Source organism: Micromesistius poutassou (genome assembly GCF_964030765.1).
Source record: "Micromesistius poutassou genome assembly, chromosome: 7".
Taxonomy (NCBI): domain Eukaryota; kingdom Metazoa; phylum Chordata; class Actinopteri; order Gadiformes; family Gadidae; genus Micromesistius; species Micromesistius poutassou.
Window position 1 is genome coordinate 4593679 of NC_140277.1, and position 16738 is coordinate 4610416.

At 42.8% G+C, this 16738-nt stretch overlaps 2 protein-coding genes across 3 annotated transcripts; one reads left to right on the plus strand and one right to left on the minus strand.

Annotated features, from left to right (window-relative positions):
• Positions 1-372: 372 nt before the first annotated feature.
• Positions 373-5111, minus strand: LOC311350385 (urokinase-type plasminogen activator-like). Of its 2 annotated transcripts, none has more exons than XM_084470396.1 (11): positions 4973-5111; positions 4144-4243; positions 3983-4034; positions 3722-3869; positions 3513-3610; positions 3199-3243; positions 2785-2965; positions 1862-2010; positions 1437-1577; positions 1059-1207; positions 373-849 (listed from the first exon to the last, which is right to left on the minus strand). In XM_084470396.1, the coding sequence occupies exons 2-11, from the start codon at positions 4198-4200 to the stop codon at positions 655-657; spliced, it is 1215 nt and encodes a 404-aa protein (XP_084326522.1). In that variant the 5' UTR covers positions 4201-4243; positions 4973-5111; the 3' UTR covers positions 373-654. The 2 variants fall into 2 exon arrangements, with proteins under 2 accessions (XP_084326522.1, XP_084326521.1); XM_084470395.1 differs by having other exon boundaries at positions 4144-4278.
• A 4053-nt stretch (positions 5112-9164) lies between these two features.
• On the plus strand, positions 9165-16730 carry LOC311350420 (inhibitor of nuclear factor kappa-B kinase subunit alpha-like). Its single transcript, XM_084470436.1, has 22 exons — positions 9165-9278; positions 9620-9745; positions 10038-10132; positions 10255-10372; positions 10487-10556; positions 10736-10824; positions 10912-11001; positions 11387-11511; positions 11593-11700; positions 11811-11946; positions 12259-12459; positions 13080-13182; positions 13276-13399; positions 13905-14056; positions 14290-14351; positions 14474-14583; positions 14669-14718; positions 14878-14986; positions 15481-15628; positions 15887-15936; positions 16060-16159; positions 16361-16730. Exons 2-22 carry the CDS (start codon positions 9641-9643, stop codon positions 16418-16420), a joined length of 2205 nt encoding a protein of 734 aa, XP_084326562.1. The 5' UTR covers positions 9165-9278; positions 9620-9640; the 3' UTR covers positions 16421-16730.
• Positions 16731-16738: the final 8 nt, after the last annotated feature.

Genomic DNA, 16738 nt, shown 5'->3' on the forward strand with positions numbered 1-16738 from the left:
TGTAAACAGCGCCCTCAGGCGTTAAGTGGAAGCCATTGCTTGTAACTGTCAGTGGACCTAAGAACGTCAACATAATCAGTTATGACGTCTGGACGGAAATCTTAATCCATACAAGAACTGAAGGAGCCGTCTGTTTTCCTCCCAGAACAACCCACAGATGTTCCCTTAACGCTGTCATTTGTTGTTTGTTATAATTTGTTAGAATGTGTGTTCTTGAGTGAATAAAGGACACAGTGATTTTAAATAAATACATTTAATGTATAATAATAAAAATAATAATTAAAAAAAAAATAATAATAATAATAATAATAAATCAAAAACACAAAAGAATAAGTAAGTAAAAAGTATTAAAAATATATAATAAGTAGCAGAGGGCCAGCCTCTATCAGAAATATTTGTTCAATGACAATAATAAAGCAATTATATCCTTACATTTCAAATGCAAATGAAATATCATTTCACACACTGGCATATAAACAGTCCTGCATGATGCCATAAATGGCACCGTATAAGTACACAACAACACCACATAATATACATCACATTGTTTTCCATGGGGCTGCTACTCTGTGCCAAAGTGACAAAATTGAGTCATTTTTCTGACTTCATTTACTGGAATAATCCCGTCGTCCTTCTATCTGCTGGTCACCATGGTTACTTCTTGGGGTACATGGCTCCGGTGGTGTAGGACGGCAGGCCTGTTTTCTGGGCGATCCAGCTGTTGTAGTTGGTCAGTCGCGTGTACACACCCGGCTTGTTCTTCCGGCCACAGCCGTCGCCCCAGCTGACCACCCCGTAGAGGAAGGCCCGGCCCTCCGCCATGCACACCAGGGGGCCCCCGGAGTCTCCCTGGGGGAAGGAGAGCGGTGGTGAGCGGGTTGTAGGAGTAGTCTGATTCAGAGTACTTGATAATTAATCACAATCATTAATACAAACCTTAAGAGAGACAGCCACAAAGACACTTAAACAGACATACGCAAACACATTAAAACTCACGCAGACACACACAGACGCACGCACACACACACACACACACACACACACACACACACACTCACTTGGCAGGCGTCGGTGTTCCAGTCTGGACTGGCGGCGCAGAACATGTTGTCTGTGACTTTATCAGCGTAGTAGGACCTCTTCTTACAGAGGCTCTGTGAGAGGAGCTGTACCTTCGCCTCCCGCAGGTACTGGGAATAGTGCCACGCACCTATGACACACACACACACACACACACACACAGTCAGGATCACAGCAGTCTGCAACAGTCATGTTGTTGTTGTGGGTTGGTTGACTGGTTGACCGATGACCAGGTCGATTAGGTTAGATGAGGTGGGAAGTAGCAAGCATGCATACAACTATAATAAAAATCAACAAGAACATAACGCGTGTGAATCAAATCAATTGTTTTTTCTCTACAGTTTTCAGTGGACACTTACGTTCTCTCTCATTGCCATAGCCTGCGACGGTGCACTGCATCCCAGTAGGCAGCGTGGTGAGAGGGGGTGGCAGACACACCGTGCGGGTCCAGGTGGTCCGAGCAGCGCAGGCACCATCAATGCCTTTTATCCTCAACAGCGCTGAAGCAAAACACACACAACCACCAACACACGGTCACACGTTCTGTCCGACACATGTTTCCCTCTTCACCATTCAAACGATTGGAAAATTACAATCATAGCTCTCTCGCTCTGTCTCGCTCTCCTTCTCTCTCTCTCTCTCTCTCTCTCTCTCTCTGTCTCTCTCTCTCTGTCTCTCTCTCTCTCGTTCTCTCTCTCTCTTTGTCTCTCTGCCCACACACACACACACACACACACACACACACACGTGCACACCACACACACACACAAACACACAGCCATACCTATGTCGTTCTCATATTCCACTCTGTCGTTGAACCCAGAGTGTATGACCAGCTGTTCCACGGTGAACTTCTGCTCCTTCTCCGCGTCCGTCTCGTTGATGGCGCTCTTCCCCAGGTGCACAGACAGTCGTCGTAGCGGAGTGTTGTCGCTATGGAGACAGAGACCGATGGCCAACAAGTGTTAACACACGCCCCATTAAACCACTCATACACTCACTACTTTACAAATGTAGTTGTTGAGCTTTGTGTACACTAGGTTTTAAGTGACTTACAGTGACTTCAGAAGCACCACTTTAAGGAGTAGGTATTGGGGTTATGGTGTGGACATGAGGGGATAGGGTTAGGGTTAGGGTTAGGGTATCCAGTATCTTCCTTTGCTTTGTGCCGTCACCTTAACACTATGGCCACTACATCATCACGCATGTTATACAGTGTGTGTCTTTGTATGTGTGTGTGTGTGTGTGTGTGTGTGTGTGTGTGTGTGTGTGTGTGTGTGTGTGTGTGTTTGTGTGCATGTGTGTAGATGCGCTTGTGTTTGTGTTTGTCCAGGGATGCAGAGAGGGAGGGGCAGCAGGGACATGTGCATTATGAAGGACCTGTCAGCTCTTCAGCACCAATGATACACAAATCAATAACGCACTGATATAAAGGTTTCACTCCTGGGACCCCCACGTAGGCCCCCAGCAGCAGGGCCCGCCTCGGCTCTCATGTGTCTGTCTGTGTGTGTGTGTGTGTGTGTGTGTGTGTGTGTGTGTGTGTGTGCATGTTGGTGAGTGTGTGTTTGCACACACGTATATCTGTGTCTATCTGTGTGGGCTTGTCTGTGTGTTTGTGTGTGTGCATGCATGTGTGTTTGCATGCGTGTGCAATCCCTTGTGTGTGTGTGTGTGTGTGTGTGTGTGTGTGTTTGAGGCCATGCTCACCCATCAGGAAAGCAGTGAGCGGCAGTGAGGACCCAGCAGGGTGCGATGAGGGTGCCTCCACACAGGAAGCCGACACGCTGCCGGTAGATGGCTGACACCCACGGGTGGGCCTGGATGGGTGCCACGACCCCACCCACGATCCTGTTGCTCCGGTGCTCAGTCCTCTCGCCACAGGTCAGCTCTGAAGTGGAGGAAACCCAAACCACAAAGGAGGTGAGAATTCTCTCCAAGAATGCTTGAACGATGTAGTAGTATGAATAGAATATTTTAATGTCAATAAGGTTTATTCGTTGACATATTGTTATCGATTATCATACTATTAATTGATATAATCAAAGATCATTGAATGATACAAAATAATCGGATAATTGATAATGATCAATTCAACATGAGGGAGGTAAGGAGTCCCCATACCTGTGTCCGCAGAAGCCTTGGGTTGTATGGTTGTAACAGGAGCAGCTTGAAGTAAAAAGGGACAGGGAATGGATCGAGAGATAGAGTCACATCAAATGCAGAATGGCAAAATATTTATGAGTTTCCATTTAATTTAAAGGAGATGAAGCGCACTACATAAGGTTGTCAGAATTGTTCCCGGGCGTTCTATCATCATCAATCACTATTGCGACATAGAGGCGCTGGGCAACATGTCTTACTGGAGCAGGACAATAGTTTGATACATTATTTATACAGAGGGGTGAGTGTGTATCGGGGTGTTTCCATTGGCTTACCTGTTTTGGGCATGCATTTGCGAATGTCACAGAACTCTTTGACTAATCTATTTCCTCTTTGCACTAGACACCATGGCATCAGGCTTTTGTTGGGATTCCTACGAAACAGAAACCAATGAAATTATTCCACAAAACTCAACCAATCAACCAATGTACACCATTGTAAGACAGTAGATGCTGCGGTGGTGTGGTTAGCTACACCCACGTACCTGCAGTGGTTGTGTGGCCCCAGGCCCTTGGAGGGGTGATAATGCTTCCAGGAAGAGAAGGAGTCCCAGTAAAGGCATCGATGGCCAAAGGCTGAGGTGGAAACAGTGCCTCTGTAGTTGCTCCCATCTCCGGAAACACACATGTTCTCTGCAAAGACATGATGCAATAGGTTACACAGTGGCCAGGTCGGACGTGCATCTCAACCAGACAGATAGACTAGTGTATTTATAGAAGAGATTTGTTTGGGGTTTTTCTTTTACCTGCTTGTTTTGCTTTTGAAGATTGTCGCTTGGACCATCGACGTGAATACACCTAAAAAAGACCACAGACATTTTTGGTTACTTACTAACATTTTAGCTTGTTTATTGTTAAACAAGCTAAATTGAGCCTGGCCACCACGTTTCCTCTTTGCGTTGCTTACCTCATCAATGCTGACCACGATGAACACCAAGATGACTAACAACTTCATATTCCTCATTGTAGCTTCCTCTTTGTTTGCGAGGGGAATTTCTGTTCCCTGACTGCAAATTGACAGTAAGGGTTAGAGCCAAGAAGTCTGCAGAAGACATGCAAAAACAATTAGAAACATCCTCTTTGCTGGGATTTTGTGTTTTCAATTTCAGTTGAAAGAGCTGCATTCACACACACACACACACACACACACACACACACACACCCACACCCACACCCACACCACCACACACCACACACCACACACACACACACACACACATATACACACTCACACAGTTGCATGTAAGATAAAGGAGATACTGTTATAGGAGGATCTTCCTGTGCCTGCGTGTGTGTGTGTGTGTGTGTGTGTGTGTGTGTGTGTGTGTGTGTGTGTGTGTGTGTGTGTGTGTGTGCAATCTATAGAGTTGGATGTGGACATGTGCTTGATGAATGAACATGCCAGATTATCTCCCGTCTATCATGAAACTATCTGCTGTATGTGCTGTATTTCTGTATGTTCTCAACCCACAGTAAAATATAGTACATGTTTGGTAAAATAAATATAAATAATAAATAAATAATAAATACATAGTTTTTTTGTGTAAATGAAATATATATATATATATATATATGTGTGTGTGTGTCAATATAGATGTCCATGTATATACATACATATATGAGGGTGGGTTATGCATTCTATACATACAGTCTTCAGAGCATGTTCAGATAAACAAATAATACATACATTAAAAAATATTCTATTGAATCACAAAGTATAAAAAATGATAATATACCTGTACTGTACTTCTGGTGTATCTCTTGTTCTGTAAACTTGGCTGCTATTTGGTTTTGCTGTCTTCTGGAATTTGCTCCTAGTGCGCTCTCTGCATAATCTGTGGAAATATTCTAGTTCCTTCCGTCCCGTTCCCACCTATTTAGATGAAACTCTTTGTCTGAATGTCTTATCTGCTGGGATTTCAACTTATAAAACGGCTGTGAGTGGGAGGGGCTTAGGATAACTGCTTATGTTTGAGTGATTGGTAACAGCCACATCAAATAAGGCCTCAACACAACTTTGCCAGAGGAAGACGTCATGTCATGTGATTCATACAGAGCAGTTCCGCTGTGGTCTGTCTATTGAATCATGAATTTCGAAATCACCATATATGGCCACTGGATTTGGTGACAACATATGTATGGCAAAATATTTTATTTATTTTATTTTATTTAACCTTTATTTATCCAGGTGAGTCCCATTGAGACCTTTAGCCTCTTTTTCTTTTTCTCTTTTTCAAAATATGATTCCACAATAGCCATTAAACTGCATCAACACAATGATTGTTTACCTGTTTTTACTGTATCTAGTAACAAAGTCGTGCAATAAGGTATAGTTCAATTAACATTGCAGTTTTTTAACTGCATAATATATGCGGCTGAAGAAACACATACAAAAGTTCCTGCCAAGTTCGTCAGGGTTTCTTTCCTTAAAGTTTCAGTTTAAAAACCACTGCCCTAGAGTGATAGAATTTTCATCTTCTTACACAACCCTTGACTATCATCTAACAACCAATAAAATGGTGGTCATTCATGAATTGGCAAAGCAGTATTGAATTAATTATAATTCAGACACTGGGCCAGACTGTTTATTTAAAAATCTCCACAAATGATGAAAACTGAAACCACGAATACCCAATCACAGGAAGGGGAACTCTATTGAAGTCATCAGTTGCTGTTTTGCCCCATACAGGAGGTTGTAATACTTCCTCTCCGCTGGACAGGGGATGTCCAGAGAGGCTGTCACTACCTGGCCTCGGGCTGCTAAAACGTAGGCTGACATATGTTGTGTGGGGACGGCTTGCATGTCACAATCATTTAATTAGCAAACATATTCTCCCGGTGCATGAACACGCACAGGACTATGACTAAGTAATGCTTGGAATGAGCGTGTATGAGTGTGTTTGTGTGTATGTGTTTGTGTGCCCTCAGGTGTGTCTTTATGTGAGTGCATGTGTGAGTGGTGTATCCCGAGATCACCTAGAGAGTTAGACGATAATTGGGTTCATGCTATTACAGGACCTCAGTCAGATAGGTAAGCATGACCCTGTGGCACAGGAAGATTAAATGAGTAATGAGTCCAAACACACACGAGAGATATAACTTCTTGAACGCTCAATTCAAGCAGGCAAACAAAAATAGAGGGAGACAAACATGAAGGTGAAGATGTTGCAAAATGAAAGAGCTTTTTGATTTGATGTGAGAACTTTTAGGATACAACTTGACAACATGTTGGACATAAATCTGAACTTGAATGTTTACATTTTCCCTTGTATCAAATATTCCCAAACACGAGAGCTGAATTTGAATTTACACATCAAAGCCTGTAGATTCTAACTTGTATGTTGACAGTGATAGAAAATATTAACACACTCGTGTCCTAGATGTACACAGAAAAGTATTCACAAATGTATAGATTCATATAAATTCAATGACAGCTGCAAACTTGTGACCCATCATTCACTCCTATGACTTGTTTCTACTTGAACCATTTTCCAGGAGGCCTCCGACTCACCATGGTGATGACAATCTCTCTAGTCGGTTACTGCAACCTCGCAAACGTCCTCCTTCGCATAGAAATGTGATGAACACTTTTTGCAATAAATGTGTTGCAAAACCTGCAGGGGTGGCAAGTCCAGCTGATTGGTTTCACTCTGGCCAATCAATCCGGTTATGGTTATGGTTATATGGCAACCCAGTCACCCGGGGAAAAAGGTAGCTATTTGTAGGACTACGTTTCTGCAAACCACGGATACTTTGAATCTCAACGTTTCTGAACCAAACACACGTTTTATATCAGTGTTTATCTATACGCCTACCTTTATAACAACGTAGTGAATTGTAACTTCTCGTGGCACTTTACATTCCCTTTTTATATATTTTGAGGTTATCATTTACATTAATTTAGTAACTAAATATACATTATTTCAGACGCAACTGAGCTTTAGTCAATTGTTTTCTTTTAGTTTCAAAATACATTGGCTTTAGAAAATGCTGACATCTATGGGAAATGAGGAAGGAAGAGCAAAAAGAGTAAATATAGAGAAATTAGTCATATTTATGCCACAAGACATGTTATTCAAGGTAACATGTATGGGGCTGAACATTGGGGATTGAACCCAGCACCCTTTGGCTGTGAGTGGTTACCCAGTCCCCAGCAACCATAGCCTGGCCCCTCACTCAATGATAGACACGACCTCCTCAGTTACAAGATGCATGAGTTAAGCCTGCGTTCTTGACTCATGTATAGCTACAGCTTAAGGCCAGTGCTACAGGCCTCAATAGGTCTAGGATTTGCTCAAGACTAATGACATTTTTTTTTAAAGAAAGTGTACTGGTCCATATTAGTGGTATAGTTATTACCTAATTATTATCAAGTAAAGTCAAATTTTATTTGTGCAGACAGTTACAGTCTCAAAGGGCTCAACAGGCCATATATGTTTGACATTCCCTAGCACTAGCAATGGGATGAAGAAACGTAGAGAAGGAAGGAACGCAAAATGGGGATCCCATCTTCAACTATTGGTTAGGAGTGCATTTGGTGCCATAATTAACGTAACAATTTTAAGTAGAATTAAATTTTTAGAAATATAAATTAAGTATTGGCCATGGTTATGAGGTGCTGGCCAGTGAGCAAGCTTAAAGCCGTCAGGTTGGGTGGTCAGGCGTACAGTCACAATCTCAGCAACACACTAATACAGAGACAGCATTATGGTTGGTTGAGGGCTGAGGGATATAGGCAGGATCTAGGGCCCAGGAACGCCTTGATCAGAAGTTACTGTCACAAATGTGAAAATGAACAGGTATCTTTAAACCGTTGCCATCTGGGCCAGAAGTACCCTAAACATAGAGACAACATCGTTACACACATCGATACGAAGTGAGGTGAGTCATTTTTGCGTTGGTCGAAGAGGCTCATGGTCAAGCGATGATGAGTTGTTAACCTGTGGTTAATATCCTCAGCGGTATTTATTAAACGTTCTGTTATGTTTGAGTTGTTAGCTCTGCACTGTTTGCTCAGTTGTTAGGCATCAGTCATTTGGTTTTTGGGCATTTGCTATGGCAGTGTTTTGCCAACTTATTTCTGGGGTCACACCGTCTGAAAATGACAAACCATCGTGACCCGATCCACAATATAGGCATCGCGAGAAACGCATAATTGCACGCAAATTAACGATCCTGATCCTTATCACTGCCATTTATATATAGGCCTACTAGGTCTATTGTAGTATTACTTATTGGCAAAAACACTTTTCAATAAGGGTCAATTTCATTTACCATTGATTAATAATATTTCATCAGTAATAAGCATGAACAGTTAGTTCACTGTTTACAGTTAACTCAGTATCTCATTATAATTTAGGCCTACTCATTGTGTTCGTATTTCATGCTGACTAAGGTAATGGTGAAAATAAAAGCAGCACATTAATAAAAACATGCTAATATTGCTCAATGCTCATATTCATACGGTTAGGAGTCTAGAAGCAGCGTTCTGCATACGTTTAAGGCTTTTCGTAGTGGAGCTCGGTAAACCAGAGAGCTGTGCTTTACATGAATATAGTCTAGAGTAGACTACAAAAGCGTGGATTAGTAGCCTATCATAACGTGATTTACTCATGCGTGAAATTAAAAACTGCACGCAGTGCGCCATCTAGTGAAAAAAATTGCGCCTCATTGCTGGACAAGTATTAAACTGCGCTTTTTTATTGCAGACATCAGAATCATTTTAATAAGCTAATAACAAAGTAGTAATTTATGTGTAAGGGCGTGATCGGCAGAGATTTAAGAGAAACGCCCAATCTCGTACTGCCCGCATGTCGTAGTCATGTGACCGCTGATCGCCAAACAATAACGCAGCCAAGACTGCAAGCATGCTGCTTATCCCGGTTACATGTGCATCTACTACGCATTCACGCATGCGTAGAGTGTGTCTGTTCGTAAGTAAAAAGTACTTTCACTTTGTGGACGATGTTTATGCAACTTCAATGGGGATTTCCATGTATACTAACAGTGATGAAAGCTGATTGGGACTAGTTTGACTGATTGGTAAGTTTAAAAGGCTGAAGCCTACACAGTTTGTGTCCCTGCTTACCATTTAAAGTATCGAAAAACAAAGGGAAAAGAAAACCAGGCGAAGAGCCCAATGAACAACACCCATGGATATCTTATTTCACACATGGATTCAAATAGGCGAACTAGCAACTACATAATAGCATGCATATAAAGGTTCCAATAACGTGTATAGCTCCTTTTAAAAACTTTATTTGCGTCTTTATTAGACTGTTAGACTGATTTGTGTGTACCTGCCCCATGCACGGATTGTTGTTGATTGCTATCATCCAAAAGGTGTCCTCACTCCTCACAGAAGGGTTGTCATCCGTTTCCAGGACTTCCAGGTCGAGAACACCATGGAGAGAGCTGCCCTCAGGCAGACCCAGCAGTGCGGGCCCTGGGAGATGAAGGAGAGGCTAGGGACAGGAGGATTCGGCCATGTGAACCTATACCAACATCTGGTTAGTAGGCCTACATTCAACCTTTTGAATTTAGGAGGCGCTTTGTTGAGATGTTCTATGGCTCTAACGAACTTGACCATCACTTTTTTTTTTTTACCTTGTTATGCAGCACGTTTATGAATTGTTGTAGTTACACTTTTGGTTGTATGCTTTGATTGCCTCACTTTTAAGTGGATGTGGATAAAAGCTTCAGCTGAATTACGTAATGTTAATGTTGTGCATCCTTTATTTATTGTTTATCTATTCCTTATTTGTAAAAAAAAAAAAACAATGTATGTGTTTCTTGGAACAGGAGACGGGAGACAAGATTGCCTTGAAACTTTGTCGTCTAGAATTGAACCAAAAGAACAAAGATCGCTGGAGCAGAGAGATACAAATAATGAAAAAGTAATTATGGCTTGCGTAACACCCATTTTTGATAGGCCAGCATGCAGACAATATATATACAAACAGTGGACTACTGAACAAACTAAGCTGTTTCCTTTGTGTCAACAAACCTCCAACCGCAGGCTGAGTCATGTGAATGTAGTGGAAGCGAGAGAAGTTCCAGTAGAACTGAGTTCTATTGGACTTAATGATCTGCCTCTACTGGCCATGGAGTACTGCTCCAAAGGAGATCTACGCAAGGTAGGCTACATTTACACAATTAGAATTGTAGGGATGGGGTTTTTGTCATTTGTTATATTATGTCTCATACTTTTAAGGTTTCACAGATTGACTAAAAATCATTTCTTCTTCTAGATGCTCAACAAGCCAGAAAACTGTTGTGGGCTTAAGGAAAGTGAGGTTCTCTCACTTCTCAGTGACATAGGTGTGTCTCATTCATTTTTTATAGATTTAATACTCTTTGTTTGTTGTTGTTTTGCCATGTTGACACACATAAATCACTGAAATAATAAGGCTGGTTACAGTGTATAGCTGCCAGTTGCGCGTGAAACACATCTACATATGGCATATGCACCAATGGCAATGAGGTTGCCTATTGCTTAGGTTCTGGTATCCAGTACCTCCACGCCAACAAGATCATCCACCGAGACCTCAAGCCAGAGAACATTGTCCTTCAGGATGTCGGGGGAAAGGTGCGCTCTGCTTATCCTACATACATGCATGGGCCATGTTCCTGTTCTGTGAGTGTTGTCATGTGTGCTTGATGATTTTGACCACAGCTCGTCCACAAAATCATTGATCTGGGCTATGCAAAGGACCTGGACCAGGGCAGCCTCTGCACGTCGTTTGTTGGTACTCTGCAGTATCTGGTAAGCATCATGGCAAATATGGCAAGTTCAATGCCAAAGGTTCTAAGCCATTGGTTACCAGCATTGGTTACCAGCATTTCCCACTGGCCATGGCCAGTGGGAAATGGTGGAAAGAAAAGTTAGCAATGCTGCTAATGCTCCAAGTGTTTAGCAAACTACTCCAGTACTACTCCAGTGCACTCTCTCTCTCTCTCTCTCTCTCTCTCTCTCTCTCTCTCTCTCTCTCTCTCTCTCTCTTTTGTCTCCTCCTTACAGAACAATTATCTATATTGTTTTTTCTATTGTACATTTCAACCTTCAACCATCAACCTGCAGTGTATGCCACATGTTTTAAAACACTGGCCTAAGCAACACAGCCCATAATATTATTATTTATGTTTTTCAGGCTCCAGAGCTTTTTGAGAATAAGCCCTACACTGTGACTGTGGATTACTGGAGTTTTGGGACAATGATATTTGAGTGCGTGTGTGGCTTTCGGCCCTTTCTACACCACATGCAACCTGTTCAGTGGTGAGGACGCTACACAGCCACACACTATTACTTCCTTTCTTCGGTTACGGTGGCAGTTTATTAACTTTGAGTGTCTTTTAGGACAAGTAAAGTGAAGAATAAGGGTCCTAAAGATATCATGGCTGTCGAGGACATGAATGGAGAAGTCAGATTCTCGACACACCTTCCCTATCCGAACAATCTCAGCAGGTGCCCTTGAAAATCCGTCCTAGTTTTCTTGTAACATTTGGTACAATTGTTTCCAAAACACCTCACTCATGATTATGTGTGTGTCTGTTTGTGTGTGAGTGTGTGTGTAGACCCTTACTGGAACCGGTTGAGTCTCTTCTGCAGATGCTGCTCCTGTGGGACCCTGCTACCCGTGGGGGGGGCTCAGACCCCGACAGCAACCAGCCCTGCTTTTACACTACATTACACAATATTCTCAACATGAAGGTAAACACTCTGGCACTTCTCAAGAGACTCATGCATACATTATGTATGTATGACTCATTCATCACGATCAATGTAATTCATTATGAAGAAAGTCCTAGCAACTGAAGGGTCACTGGTTCAATCCTCGGTTCCTGCAACCTTCAATGAGATTCTTAGATACTTATCCCTCTCTTTTTCCACCGTGCCGGTTGTTTCCTTGCACGTTTGACACCACAGCTGGCGTGTGAATGCGTCTATGCATGTGTGGATGTGAGATTCTCTACTTTGAGTGGACACCAATGTTCAACACTTTGTCTCCCCAACCCCACCAAGGTGATCCACGTGCTGGACATGACGTCGGCCCAGCTGCACTCCATAGTGCTGGGCCCCGAGGAGAGCCTGCACGCCCTGCAGCAGCGGCTGGAGACCCACACCCACTCACACATCCTCCCCCGCAGCCAGGAGCTGCTCCTGGAGACGGGCATCTCCCTTGACCCTCGCTGGCCTCCCGCCCACGGTCTCCCAGGGGGGCTGGTACGTTTAGACCTAAGATTATTGATATCATAGTGAGATAATGACTGCTTTACCATGCTGGAGTGCCAAGGGCACTGTGCCAAGTGCCAATGTAGAATTCAGGAGGGGGGGACATAGCTAGTTGCTATATTATGAGAATCCACATCAATTTCAGGTCTGCATGAGCTATTCTTTTCTACTGTGCAAATAACACAATCTACGGGTTATTTTGAATACACCATTATTTGGCGATACACAATTGATGGTTGTGACATGACCTACTTTTTAGAGCAGTTGCGCTAATGCTGAGGCCACACAACATGAAGAGCAGCTGGCAGCAGTAGTGCTTCACAGCTGGCTGTTTGAATAAAAGTTTTGCATCTACGATAATATATTCATCGCCCAAACGATCCGATGAATTTGACAGCAGGGCTTAACATGTGACCGGAGCTGGAAGTTGGCAACTATCCTGGCAGAATCATGTCACTCTACACCCTGGTGTTTGCGCCACATATTCAGCCAAGTGGCGTTTCTTCTTATCAGAACATCTTCCTACCGTCATGTGTTGTGGAGCCCACGTCAGCTCTATACACAGACCACCTCACTTTCGCTGGCTCATTAATGGGTGCTCTGCTCCACAGTCCGGCTGGGACCGGTCCATAGTGTACCTCTTCGACAAGAGCCTCACCAAGTACTCTGGCCCGCTGACTGCCAGACCTCTGCCGGACAGCGTCAACTTCATAGGTGAGCGGTCCACCAGAGCGCTAATGCTTTCCTCGTGTGTCTAGTGCTGTCGTCGTCGCGGCCGTCAGCATGACGCCATGTGGTCCGTTACAGTGAGAGAGACGAAGACTCAGCTGCCGCTCGCCGCGCTGAGGAAGGTGTGGGGAGAGGCGGTCAGCTACATCTGCGGGCTGAAGCAGGACTACGTCCGGCTGTATGAGGGTCGGGAGGCCGCCATGTAAGTTAAGTTAAGTTAAGTTACCCTTTATTGTCCCTTTTTGGGGGAAATTCTTTCTCTGCTTTTGACCCATCCGGGAGCCGGTGAGCACACCCGGAGCAGTGGGCAGCCGCAGTGCAGCGCCCGGGGAGCAGGTGGGGGTTTCAGGTGCCTTGCTCAAGGGCACCTCATCCGTGGATGGACCGGTCGGGATGTAGGTGAACCCGCTCGGACGCGCGGGGTCGAGCGGGCTCGAGCGATGTCGCAGACCGGATTCAATCAATCTTTGATGTAATCGGATGCATGCTGTTTGAGCTCAACTCAATCCAGGGTTCATTAGACAAGCAATGAACCCATGTAGCGTAATAATTTTTGACCAGAATCAATGCTTTCTTGTATAGGGTAGTTTATTATATTGTGGCACACAAAAAAACATCTAGATTGGAAAAATCTGGATTGGAAAATCCACACATGGATGTTGATTAGAAATCCAAACCAATCTATCTACATTCCTGTGCGTGTGTAGGCGGAGTCTGCTACATTACAACACAAACCTAACGCGCTACAAGAACATGCTGTTCTCACAGTCCCAGCAGCTCAGAGCTAAACTGGCCTTCTTCAAGATCAGCATCCAGAACGACCTGGAGCTCTACTCTGAGCAAAGACACACGGGCATCTGTGAGTAGATCTTAGGCTGTTGCCCCAGTAATGGGGCTCTACTATTTAACTATTTTGTCACAAAGCAGATACTTTTATCCAAAGCCACCGTTAAAGATTATGCATCTTAGATCTCAAGGATGCCTACAGGTAGGCTGTGGACATTGAGATCTGAACCCAGAACCTTTCAGCTGGAAGTATAACCATGTGACCTTTCCTGTATCTATCTCTTTCTGGGGGAACTGTTTCTCCAGCTTCAGAGAAGATGCTGAAGACCTGGAATGAAAACGAAGAGAAGGCTGCTGCGTTTGCACAGGTGGGATGTTCTCCTTCAATCACAATATATTATTTGTGATATATTATGTTCCTACCCTAACTCAAAAACAGAGAGTGGTCAGTGTTAACGTGGGTCTGTATCTCAACTTTTTCTCTCTGTAGGTGGCTGAGGTCGGTTATCTGGATGAAGCGATTGTCTCTCTGCACTGTGAGATTGTGGAGTTGAGGAGAAGTCCATTCGCTCGCAGCCAAGGAGACGTTATGGGACAGCTGTCAGTATTTCAGTATTCTGTAGAAGCTGTAATATATATGGGTAATTATGTGCGTTTATGTATCACTGTTTGTTTCCTCTTTCAGGGAGGAGAAAGCTATTGAACTCTACAAGCAACTAAAAGCCAAATGCAAAAGTTAGTGTGAAATATGTACGGTATAACGTTTTAATTGTGTGTTGTGCACATCTGTGGACCGTGTGTGTGCATTTGTGTACCTGTGTGTGTAAGTAACTGATTGTCTCAACATGGCTCAGGTGGATTTAATTAACTATGAGTCATATATATTCTGTGCAGGTCCTGACCCCCCACACGGCTACAGCGATAGCTCCGAGATGGTAAAAGCTATTCTTCAGACAGTACAGAACCAGGACAGGGTGTTGAAGGACTTATACACTCACCTGAGGTATTTCTTGCAGGACAGCAACAGTGCAGGACAGCAACATTTTAATCATATGTTGTATGTTAAAATTCTAATACAAAAGTTACATGTATATATACTATAAAAAAAAAAAAATATATATATATATATATTTATATCTAATACAATATACACAATACATGTTTGTTGAAGTATTGTAACCTAAACCATTTATTTTAAGTCATGAAATAGATCAATGTAATGATCATGTAAGTGTATATCTGGTATGTAAGTTTTCTGTTTGTTGTTATCGGAGTAGTAACTTCAGCAAACTGTAAATGGGCTGTGAATTGACTTGAAGGAAACTAGTACTACTAAGCTTGCAAGGCATCCTAATTGAGGAATGTAGTGATATCTAACCATTGTGAAGTCTCCTTGTTAGCATGAAGGCTCAACAACAGAAAACATATACAATGTCCCTTTACACAATTTCCAGAAAAAATGTATGATTTTGTTTTTGGCTCTCTTGTCTTCAACAGCACCATACTGGTGTGTAAACAACGCATCGTCGATCTGTTCCCTAAGCTGGAGGGGGCGGTAGAGGGCATCAAGGCAGCGGAGACGACAGTGATGCAGATGCAAATGAAGCGACAGAAAGAGTTCTGGTATCTGTTGAAGATTGCCAGAGTGAGTATACTGACCCACAATAAAATTCACTTCACATAAAACTCCCTCACTCCAGCATATATGAAGTCCAAAGGACATTGCTATTGAAGCTGTAAAACCATAATGTGGTTTCTTATAAATAGTATTACTGCTCCATATGTGTTGAGATTTTTGCTTGTGAAGCGCCATTTCCGTTGCTCTAATATCGAACATATACTTGACTTTAGCAAAAACGTTCTGCTATATGACTAGATACTAACTATTTTATAATGTTCTTAGGCCCAGACAGAACCTCAGTCACTACCAACTGTTCACAAGACAACTGCAAGGTAAGCCCACCAACATTACTGGAAAAACCTTTCTCTTGGTGTCTCGAAATATCTATCTAGAATGTTTTGTGAGAGGACTCGGAGCCTGGCGCTGTGTTTATCTTATGGCTGCTGGTATTTCAGTGCGACGGTTCATCAATTATTGGAAGAGAATCAGCATTACCTCAGTCAACTGACTTCTCTGCTTCAGGACACGACTCAAGAGACGGGGAACAGTGTCATGGTACAGTACTAAATGTAATCAGTACTGAATGTAATGAAACATATACACTATCTATTTAATGTGCCATTTACAGTACTCATGTAAAGAAAAGTGTCATACCTCTGTGGGTTTTATTTTGAAACGTTACTTAATATGGGCAAGAGCACTCTTCAGTTGATTAATATGAACCCTAAAAGCCCCTTCTCCCCTTTTATTTTCTAGGATGAGGACTGGAGTTGGATACAGCATGATTCAGGAAAAGCTCAATCTCTGATCTCATAAAGTTGTATATAATGAATGAAGTCTGCCTGATGGTGATCATCTTAATATATGAAGAACCATACACTGGCTCAATCCTTTCCGATGCACACTCAAAATATCATGCATTTATTTAGCAGCATAAGCTAGGACACTACTGTTTAAACATATTTTAAAAGCTATGTGTGAATGTAATGCCAGTCTGCTCTATTTATTTGTTGGAGTGAAGAACAAGAATTTGACTTTGACAAAACTTGTATGACATGTATGTGCCAAATCTATCTTTAGATACCAATTTGTTTGTCAAAATGTTACATTAATAAAGAATGCTTGTTGGTTTGT

Bases quoted from the DNA above. Each gene is read 5' to 3' on its own strand.
- LOC311350385 (XM_084470396.1), bottom strand. From the start codon at position 4,200: ATGAGGAATATGAAGTTGTTAGTCATCTTGGTGTTCATCGTGGTCAGC. The intron at 3,870-3,982 runs GTAAAAGAAAAA...ATGTCTTTGCAG, and splicing joins TTCAAAAGCAAAACAAGCAG to AGAACATGTGTGTTTCCGGA. The intron at 2,011-2,784 runs GTGAGCATGGCC...CTGTCTCCATAG, and splicing joins GCTCACTGCTTTCCTGATGG to CGACAACACTCCGCTACGAC.
- LOC311350420 (XM_084470436.1), top strand. From the start codon at position 9,641: ATGGAGAGAGCTGCCCTCAGGCAGACCCAGCAGTGCGGGCCCTGGGAG. The intron at 11,512-11,592 runs GTGAGGACGCTA...AGTGTCTTTTAG, and splicing joins CACATGCAACCTGTTCAGTG to GACAAGTAAAGTGAAGAATA. The intron at 16,160-16,360 runs GTACAGTACTAA...TTTATTTTCTAG, and splicing joins AGACGGGGAACAGTGTCATG to GATGAGGACTGGAGTTGGAT.